Below are 10,819 nucleotides of genomic sequence, written 5' to 3' on the forward strand. Positions count from 1 at the left end.
CAGGAGTCAGCCGCCTGGAACCAGGGCCCAGCTCTGGGAAGCACAGCTGTGTCCTTGGCTCAGCTTTACAGAAGAAAAAATTAAAAAAAGCACACAGAAGTTGAGCTGTGAGACTGTAGGTAATCTACAGCCACGCAGGATAAAGAAAGGTAAGAACAAAGTGAAGTCGTCGAGTCAGTCATAGTAGCCAAGGTACTTGGGGGAAAAATACCAACATGGAAAGTGTAAAACCCTGAGGAAGAGAAGCGTCGCTGGAAGACAGTAACTCCGCAAGATGAAGGGTCAGCCCAGGCCAGGCAGCGATGGAAGGAGACATGGAGAAGTAGCGTTTCAGTCGACAGCTAATACAGTTGTGTGTTGCACAAACTCACGGAAAAACTCACAAGATAAATGAAAGTATCTTTTAACTCTATTTTTAGATGAGAAAATGCCGCAAACCCAACATGCTCTCAAGGTATTTCTTGCTCTTTTCCAGGAAATCAGAAATAGAATACTTTAGGGCTCATTTTTTCAGCCTTCATGTACAAACATAAGCTACCTCTGTACCAAGTAAAATGAAAAACTAGAAGGATCACACATTTCTCTGCCACACTAGTTAGTTAGATGGAAAGGGAAGGAACTTAAGGAAACTGGGATCTCTGTGCATGTGTGCTGAGAGGAAGATAAGAGGCAATTTTAGGGAAGCAGCAGGAAACTTTCAGTATTCACAAGGTATTTAAAGATTTAGGGTCAAAATGAGAAAAGTTTGAACCATGGACTGCTGGACTTCAGGCAGAAGTTCCCAAGAGCAGCAAAGAAACGCACTGGAACTGGCTTTCGTGCACATCTTAGCCAAATACATTGTTCCTTTCTGTTCCTTATGTCTGTTTTTATATTGCCTTCCCAGAAATCCACGTACAGTTACCAGCTCACATGCTGTGCTTCCAACAGGAAGAGTCTCAGGAGACCTTCCAGCTTGCTTGCTTACCTCTTCACTGGATTTACAGTTTAACTAACGGGATCAATAATCTGTTGTTCACCATCAGAAAGCTCACGAATCCTAATGAAGAAAGATTTTTGGAACAACGGGGATTTGTTTAGACTCACTTTGAAGAGGAAGACAGAAGAAAGTAAATTGTCAATAGCAAGATGTACTGAAAAAACAGGCAGAGGTCTGGAAAACACCTGAAGGAAAGTCATCAGCGTGAGTAATTTATAAAGGGGAAAGAGAGAGGGGTCACAGAACAATTCTCATATCTGACTTCCAAGATTAGCCTTCACATGAACACCACGTGAGTGGGGCCACATTTCTGACGGGGGATGTGAACACTGGCCACCTCCAGCAGCTGGCAGAGCACCAGGATGTTGTTTTGCAGGCTCACCAAAGCCGCCTTCGGAACCGGAGTTCAAGCTCTAGAACACTTCTGAAGCTAGCTGAAGAGTTTCATGGGTGGTGAAAAGACACAGCAGAGCAAGATACCCATCAAGAGACACGGCATGTATTGATCCAGTGAAGCTTCTAAGTCTCCTACATGCCTCAAATGTTTTTCTTGTTTTTCCAAGCTTGTCAAGAGTTACGTATATGCAATTTAGTAGAAAGAATAACTGAAAATGAAATGTGCGCAACACAGAAGCTGGCATCTTTGGCCTGCAGAGAAAGTCCTGGAGCTCTACAAAGCTTGATGCTGTCAAACCTACACTAGTATCTCTTCCAATAAACAGGGCTTGTACTCAGAAGAAGTTCCTCAGAAGCCTTCACAAGTATTTAAGTGCACCGCCTGCCCCAGCGCAGACAGGTCAGCTTCCAGAGCACCCAGGGGCTCTCACTGACACAGGTGAGAGCCAGCCCACACAAACCGCAAGCCCACACCCAGACTCGAGCGCCCATCTCTGCAGTCTTTCACTCCAGCAGTTTGAGTGCCCATTATACTTGAAGCTTACAGATGGAGAGGATCAGTGTCCGATTCTGGTGAAATACAGGAAATATGCACGATACTTCAAACTAACCCTACTTAAACAAGGATTACAAGAGTGTTAAGTCAATCAGTAGCTTGTCAAAACCTCCACTGAGACAAGCTGCAATGTGGTTATACCTTGAAGTAACACACTGCAGTACATGCTATTGTGAATACAGCGTTCTGCTAGAGGGAACAAAGAAAGCGAGAGGCAGCTACAGTCAACGAAAAAGTAAGAACATGCATAAACCTATCTATGGCAAAAATGAAATTCTGTAATATTCTGGGGAAAAAACTACATACTCTGCTGTGAAAGCCAAAGAGGGGACGGACAGATGAGTTTTAACAAGCCAATTCTCGGGCTTGTTACAGACCTGTCAGTTACAGCTAAACTCTCTGTAGTTTCAGGTCACATTTTCTATGTGTTCATATCAATTAGAGAAGTTTCTAGCTGCCATTATCCAACTACACCTTTTAAGAGTTCAGTTCTTTGGCACAGTCTAATTTTAGGCTTAAAAAAAAAAAAAGTCATTAAAAGCCCATTACAGTGATGTAAGCTTACTTGCATTGCTCCTAGAAGTCACATGTTTCAAACTCTTGGCCTGAGAAAAAATCTTTTTGTAGTAAAATGAAAACATTTGGTCTCTAAGGATCGCTCAGGTAATTATTTTCAAGATTTCATGGGAACAAGGCGATAGCTATATGAATATCAATATAAAGAGTGTCAAAAAAGCCCATGAATCATCAGATACACTGGGATCTACTTGCACTACTCTGTGCTCGGCAGTTCAAAATACTGATGATTTCATAACTTTCTTGCACCAAAGATAAAACATACCTGCCTGCCTATAAAGAAACTTCACCTGTGTTTTTTTTGGATGGCTTCCATAATTTAATTTCAAGCTGGTACAATCATACAGTGGAACAAGCACACTCGAGTATTTACAAATACTAAATGTAGGCTACTCACTACTGCAGTGTTCAAGTGATGGTCATTTTTTAGATAAGCTAATATAATACACAGCAGTGTATTTATGGTTTATAAAACAGCAGTTCATTTCAAAGTAAAATTCCAGCCATTCTATATATGCACAGTACTATGCTGATTTGGTAATACAGGGACACAATTTAATGATTTTCTTTGCATTTGTTTTTACAAGATTCAGATGCCAAAAACAAAACAGAACATTAAGTTACCTGATTTAAAAAAGAAAATCACATACGTTTACAACATCAAAAGAATAAGACGAAATATAAACCTTTGCTACTTACAATTGATCTATACAGATTAACCAAATCACAAATCTGTCACAATATAAACGTTTAATTGTTACAATGAATAAGAACATACAGAAAATGATTTTTTTTTTTTTATAAAATCTTCCTTTGCTTTTTTATTTTAAACTTACCATTAACTAAATTAGCTATGCAGGACTTGTGGGGTACATGACTAAGAAGGCACCAACAGTACAAAGCAAAGACAAAGCAGTTTGAGTATTTTAAGAGTGCTCTACACTGATACGACACAAGAAAAGGCAACAATAGTAAGTAAACCAGCTGCAACCTTTAGAAATTTGTTCTAGATTTACAAAGGTAGTCCAACTTGTACATTTCCTCCAATGTTTCACTTAGTTTGATCACAGCACATGCTACAAAAATCATTGTAAGCTTCACTTTACTAATGTGCACTTTTCACTAATTTAGTGTCTTGATTTCCATTGTTAACTAAACAATTTTGAACCACAAATGTATTTAAAACTTAGTAAAAGGATTGTTTGGACTTTTTGTTTAAACCACTGCATTTACAAAAATATTTCCCCTAAAATCCGGGATTGCTTGAAGACATTGCTGTACAAATATAAAAGTACTATGCAAGGGACCAAATTCATGAGTATATGGTGTGTATGTATAGATCTATATTTATACCATATCACTGTGCTGTAACAACACAATAAATTTATCAATAACCAAGGACTATATAAACTACACTAACATAAGCAAATATATATTAATAAAGTTTAAATCTATAGTACAGTTGCTCAGCAAACAACTTCGACATGGTATAAATATATCGTAGCATATTACAGTGGGCAGCAACAACAGGTTTCTCTTTTTCCCATTCTGTAAGGAAAACCATGCTCAACTCCTTGGTTTCATTTGGGCACTGCTGAGTTATGTCATCACTGCTACTCCTGAAAGCTCATAGTGCACCACACCGCTCAGCCCATGTAGTGTGTTGTACACTTCGGATTTGATAGAACGTGTGATACTGATGAGGAAGAGTCTGGCGACAGTCAGGACAGCAGAGTAAGATGCTTCTTTGCCAAAGCATCCATGAGAATTTTATGTTTGCATATTTTTCTTCAGCTGTAAGGTTGGAATGTTTTTGACAGTGAACTGTTTACATTCCTTATTCCCAAAACATCTTTACCATGAAATATGCATGTTATTTTGATTAAGAGTTGCTGTTCTCCGCTCTAAAATATAAAAACTACATAAAGAAAAAAAAAAAATCAGTGTAAAATGATGAAATAACTGACCTAACACAGTGTTGTTATAGGCACCTTCTTTTAAACTATTTTCAAAATCTGACAAAAAAAATCATGCTTCTGCATTTGACACATAATAAATTCAACCCAACAATGTTTACTGAATTCAGTAAAAGATTGATGAACGTGGTTACTGATACTGATGGATGCCAATTGGATTCAGCAAGAATAGCTAAGGAAGAAAGCCCGAAAGCACCAGATGTTAAGTAAAGCAAACCCTCAGCTTCTCATTCTGAGAGACAGAATGCAAGGGTAAGTCGACACCTCCCCAAAAATCCAAAATTAAAGAAAGTATTAAAAAAAGAATTGCGAAAGAGAAGGATGAAGTAAGCTGCCAAAGTTCTTCCGTAATAAATTAAAACTGAGGTGTTACAAACGAATTTCAGTAACAGTCATCTTTCCAACCATGCCAAAAATTATTCCTGTAGTAATGATGATCGTACAAGTAGCAGAGATTCTAGAAATATTTCAACTTTTCAAAACTGAGTGAGAAAAGCATTTTGGTAAAGATGTGTAGAAATGTCAAGAGAAATTTCTACACTAGTATCAACAGTCAAGTGCATATTTCTATAGAAATGTTTTTAGCATAGGTTCCATACCACAATTCAGTGATCACTTGTGCAGTGTCCTGACAATGCTCCTAATATGTTCCCCGCAACAGAGATTTATGTACCACAGGAACTTCCTATATAGAAAATGCCCTTTAGTGATGAACCCTTGCTTATTAAAAATTAGTTTTGGCAGACTAACACTCAAACTACAGGAAAAAGAAAATTTTGAAATGGAATCTTGTAAGCACCCTTATCTATTGAATTCTAAGTTAATGGCTTTCTAGATTTCTTTGAAAAGCAGACTAAACGGTATGAGGAAGCCTGGAGTTATTAACCAGCAAGCATCCTTATATACTACAGTAGCAATTGAACCTGATTTCCATTCAAACACTTTACCCAAGAGGAAACCAAAAACTAATTCTTAATGTTAATGTGAAGATATAAGATTTAAATTTATTTCCAGGAATTACAAGTGCATTTTGTTCATATTAGCAAGCAGTCTTTATACAATCCGTTCTTCACTGCTGCCAAAATAAAATGAGAAAAAGACAGCAGAGATATGAAAAGCTAAAAATAGAACTATTTTTCTAAATTATTTGTTGAATAGCATTTCAGTTGAACACAACTCAGAGGTAACAATAGATTATTTTTTTTCTCAATCATAGGCATGTGGCACTTAGACAATCATCTTTGCACAGAAAGCTTTAACAGTCATGCGAGGGCACAGTAATTATTTTAAACAAGGCAAATTTCTCACCACAGAGAGCAGTGGGGAAAGAAAAGGAGGCACTGCACTGGAACATAACACCTAGTAAACTCCACATTATACAATTTCAGTAACAAATACTTGAAAAGATCATTAAAAGGTATACAATTTTAAACATTATTTAGTGCTAGCTTTGTTTGGTTGTCCTAACTCAGCGTTATCAGAAAAGTTTGATAGTACTTGACAACAGAACAGTACTTCATGTCACGAGCTCATGGAGGCTTGATTACAAATCACCATAGTGTAGGTTGCAAGAAATGAACTTGAGATGCTGACATGCTGTAGGAGCAAAAGTAAAATCAAACTTTCTCATTTAAAGATGCAGTGTTCCTCTCTGCAAAAATTCTGAATGTCAGTGATTAGATTCAAATGTAAAAACTATCAATCCTCATTTGAAGCATTTCATTGGTATGCAGTATGTAGACTGAGTTTATTAACATCATATTTTGGCTTCTCGCTTGCCACCACATATGGATGCCTTCCACAGAGAAAAGCATTCACCATTAGGTCATCATGCCATTATGTTCTTTGTTAATCTTCCACCACACGGTGAGTAAATATAAGTTGGCGAGCTGCCACTCACTCTCTTTGCACAAGTCTTATAAACACTACGACATGGTATGAACTTTGGAAGTACTATGCCTCCAACATGGTTAAACTTTAAATCATCTCTTTTAGAAAAGGCAGGGAGAAAAAGGTACAAATTTTGTCAATACATGGAAAAAACGTTTCTTAGATGAATTCAATTAAGTTGGGTTCCTATGTGGCTCTTACGCTGTATAGAATACCTGTATGTACAGCACAGGACACCCAAACAAGTGCATAAGCAAGATTAACATGAACACGACTTATGCTGTAATCCATAGCATAATGGTATAAACTCTGCCGGATGCTAACCATTTCTATTTAAAAAGGAAGTGCAAAAAAAATCTGGGATGTCACTGACTTAAAGTGCCCTGAATAGTAGCTTTTCTAAAAAAAAAAGAAAAAAAAAAAAAAATGCCAGCGACTTCAGTAAAGTCAGAAAAACATAGTTCATGGTGTAAACTTCTTACAGGTTAATGAATTATCTTCTTGGATATTGATCCAGGAGTGAAAGGAACCACTGCATCTTTCAAACCAGAAAGCAAGCAGTTAAAATACGGCCAGCAGTAGGTGCACTTACAGTACAGTACTGCAACAGGTCAACAATGGGCATTACGCATAGGAGTGTCAATTACAATTCTTCAGGCTTAAAAGATTCATTGAAAGCATGAAAAGCCAAAACTACCAGGAACTGCCCTCCTGAATGGCTCAAAGGAGTTAGTGGATAAGCTGAGAGAGGCCACAAGACATGACCAACAATAAAGAACTGGGAAGAGGAACAGCAACGTTTGAGCATGCCCAGTCCTTTAAGTCCTTGTCCTACAAAAAAGAGCAGAGAGACATTTCAATGAAGAAAGTTTTAACACCGCCTTTTAAAACAAGCATACTTTCCTATTTCTATGCTTTACGTACACTACGTTTACCATGAGTCAGAGACAGCAGTACCAATATATGTTTTTAAAAAAAAAAAGTCAGAGACAGTGAATATCATTAAAATTTTAAGTTAAAATTTTAAATTAGGAAGATTAATCAATCATACCTAATGAATGAAGTACATTATTTGGTCATCTGAAGAATCTGTTATTTTCACATTGCTTCTCAATTCAAAAAACTACAGCCCAAGGGGAAGTTTGGAATCTCAAGAAATAACACACTGAGAAGAGCTAGCTGATAAATTACAGGGGGTGCATAGGGGGAGTAGAAATGCACAGGACGAGACCGTTACTGTCCATTTTAAGCCAAGTCCTGGGGATTGGCCTTCACTAGGATGTCAACTACTTATGTTTAAACTGTTGTGATGTGGAATAGCTAATAATTCTAACCACAAATGACAAGGACAAATTACCAGCATATCATTATCAAGCTGAGTACAATATTTAAATTTCAGTATCATGTCAGCCAAATCAACTCTTCATAGTAGCATTTAAAGGTAACATTTTTAGCAAACCAGAAATTTCTGTTAGCACCGGATCACCGATATCTTTATCCCTAATCCCTTTATCCCTTAATCCCTAATACAACCTAGGTAAGTATGGTCTGGGCAAAGAGGCAAGCAGGAGAGATCATAAACTACGATTTACCACAATGTTCGCTATTTGCTCTCCCTTCCTTCTTACTGCAGCCTATTAGTAACAGGTTTCATCGTACTCCTAAAAATTTATGTCATTTTCTTCCAGAATGTGTAATGTACTGCTAGTGCCTCTTGTACAGAATTAGCTTTAGAAAACATGGATAGGAAATAAGCACCATGCATGTTACTGTGTCCCAGGTCTAATTCTATTGGCAATGCCCAGCTAATAATAAGAGCCAGATGTGTGAACCTCAGATTTACCTAACTTTTAATTATTAAAATAGTTTCAAATGTTAGCAAGTAAGCTTAAATAAACAAACCACAGTATTTCTAAAGATCAAAATTACTTCATTTGTGAACTTCTGTACATTTGAATATTCAAGCCAGAGGCAACAGAAGTTACCCTATTTAAGTAAAAACTGTATTTTCAGAAGTTTCCTCCACTTTTTTTTTTTTCTTTCTTTCACGAATTTCTTGCAGTGAGGAAGTTCACTGGCTCAAAATGTAATCTTTCTGCTGGAACCACCAAAAAACGGTGATTGTAGACCGCTGCTGTTGACGGAGAATAGCACAGAAACTACTTTTAAGACCATAAAACAGGCAACCTAGGTTAGGCTGTCTTCATTGGTTTGTTTCCAGTCACAAAACTTTAATACTTTAAACAATTAGGATCACAGAAGTTTCACAACGAAGAATTATTTTATGATGAGGGTGGTAAGACACTGGCACAGGTTGCCCAGAGAGGTGGTGGATGCCCCATCCCTGGGAACATTCAAGGTCAGGTTGGACGGGGCTCTGAGCAACCTGATCTGGTTGAAGATGTCCCTGCTCATTGCAGGGGAGTTGGACTAGATGACCTTTAAAGGTCCCTTCCAACCCAAACCATTCTGTGATTCTATGATTCTAAGTATTACAAAAATTATCCAAGTCAGTATTTGACCAATTTTGTATGAAACTACTGAGACTTGCAAGCCTCATGGTATATGAAGACCAGTTAAATTCATTGATTTTTAAAAGAAAAAAAAAAAAAAAAAGTAAGTCAGAAACAGTGAATATCAGTACATTACATTTTAAATTAAAATTTTAAATCTTCAAAATATTAGGAAGATTAATCATAACTAATTTATGAATATTTAGATACCTATTCTTATTTACTCACACTATTTCAGAGGTACTTAAAACTGAAGTTAAATCATACCGAAGCTCCATGGTTTTTTTTTCCCCTTTAAAATAATTTAAGAGCTTTCTCCTCTGTACCTTACATTTAAGAATTTTTTTAAAAACCTTTAAAGCCATATGACAAAATAGTCTGTAATATATAAAAAACATTGCCCCCTTAAAATGTTTTTTGAATAAAATTTGCATTTCAAAGTGTTACCATAGCTTTTATTCTGAGAAGCACTATTTAAATGTAATTCTTATTCCTTAAATATAACCTAAAAACTAGGTAAACAACTCAGACAACTGCCTGGATTCCCTGTAGACACTTCAATGTTGTAGGCAAAACTAAACTGTTTCTTCAACAACAGAATAGGACCGAGGTCAAATGAATCAGCATAAAGCTATCCTTTAACAGCTAGTTATCATATCAATAGAAAAGGTAAGCTCTACATTTCACTAGTGGTAACAAAGTTCCAAAATTCTTCCCCCTGCCCAAGTGGTTTCGTATTGCTGTGACTTTACCTATGCACAATTTAAGATCGATATCCTGGCTGGAATCTAGCAGTTTCCTCAAAAATCAGTTCTTTCAGCTTTTCCTTCGGCAAGTCATCCAACTCCATATCAAACTTGAAGGGTGCTTCAGCTACAGGCTTAATAATATAAAGAAATATTATTACTTTTTTTAATATTACTGTTCTGTTGAATCTCATGCAGTCCTTGTATGGGGAAAAAAATCTGAAAATGTGCTTCACAAAAATATCTAATAGTGTGCAGTCTTCAAGGAAGAACTCATTCTATTAGTCCTTTGTGTGCTTTACATATAGTAGTTTACCAAATTTTAAATCAAACATTGTTTAAGTAGCTACTCAAATCTAAACCACAAGTTAAAATATTTGTTAAAGGCTCAGAACTTAGTACCTACCTGAAGAAAAATTTATCTGAAACACTTGTATTTCTCGGAATAAACATATCTGTCCCCTAAGGAAAACTAGCTTATTTCCTCCTCCCCTATTTCTTCACGAAAAGTAACCCGAAATCTCATCTGAATTGTATACTAAACTACAGTGAGTTCAGATTTGGGGGTTTAAAATGTATAATCTGATGGCAAACTCAGTTATTCTCCTCCTTTATCTCAGACATTATGAAACAAGACCATAGCGAGCTGAGAAGTTCCATTTTCGGGAGAGTACACCTTAGCATCTATTTATTGTGTGGCGCCTCCAAAATGTTGTACTAGAACAAGAAACACAAAATTTTGGTAAATTGATGCAATTCATTCTTCAGCTCCATTAGAACAGTAGAAACACTGTCCTTAAACTAATGAAGAAAATAACCTGTTACATCATTTAATGAACATTTACATTTTAACAATGTCTTTACCTCATCACTTGGATCATAATACTGCTCCAGATACGGATGGGCTAAAGCTTGCTCCACTTCAATCCGCTTATGAGGATTAAAGGTCAACATTTTATCCAACAAATCAAGTGCTAAGAGGAAAAAAAAGTGAGCAAGAGTTTAATACACAATCCAAAGTACAGAAGTGTTATAAACACTGATATTACATAGAAAATACATGCTACCCTAAGTTTTGTGCTAATTTCAATTTACAGCTGGAATTTCCCAGCAGTAACAGAAACAGCAGATTGGTTTCTGTGACTGGGGCAGAGTATCTCTGTCTGCCCATCTTATCGGCACTCCCG

General features: G+C 36.8%; 1 protein-coding gene across 1 annotated transcript in view; it reads right to left on the bottom strand.

Moving 5' to 3' along the window:
* Positions 1–4,853: 4,853 nt before the first annotated feature.
* Positions 4,854–10,819, bottom strand: part of LOC104077072 (mitogen-activated protein kinase 1) — a 34,187-nt gene continuing 28,221 nt past the window's right edge. The window contains exons 8-10 of the mRNA XM_009578178.1: positions 10,497–10,606; positions 9,639–9,766; positions 4,854–7,204 (exon numbers count right to left, since the gene is read on the bottom strand). Coding sequence (XP_009576473.1) covers positions 9,650–9,766; positions 10,497–10,606 — 227 coding nt within the window. The 3' untranslated portion in view covers positions 4,854–7,204; positions 9,639–9,649. The remainder of the gene's footprint in view (positions 7,205–9,638; positions 9,767–10,496; positions 10,607–10,819) is intronic.

This window comes from Fulmarus glacialis, unplaced genomic scaffold (genome assembly GCF_000690835.1).
Source record: "Fulmarus glacialis isolate BGI_N327 unplaced genomic scaffold, ASM69083v1 scaffold2005, whole genome shotgun sequence".
Classification (NCBI taxonomy): domain Eukaryota; kingdom Metazoa; phylum Chordata; class Aves; order Procellariiformes; family Procellariidae; genus Fulmarus; species Fulmarus glacialis.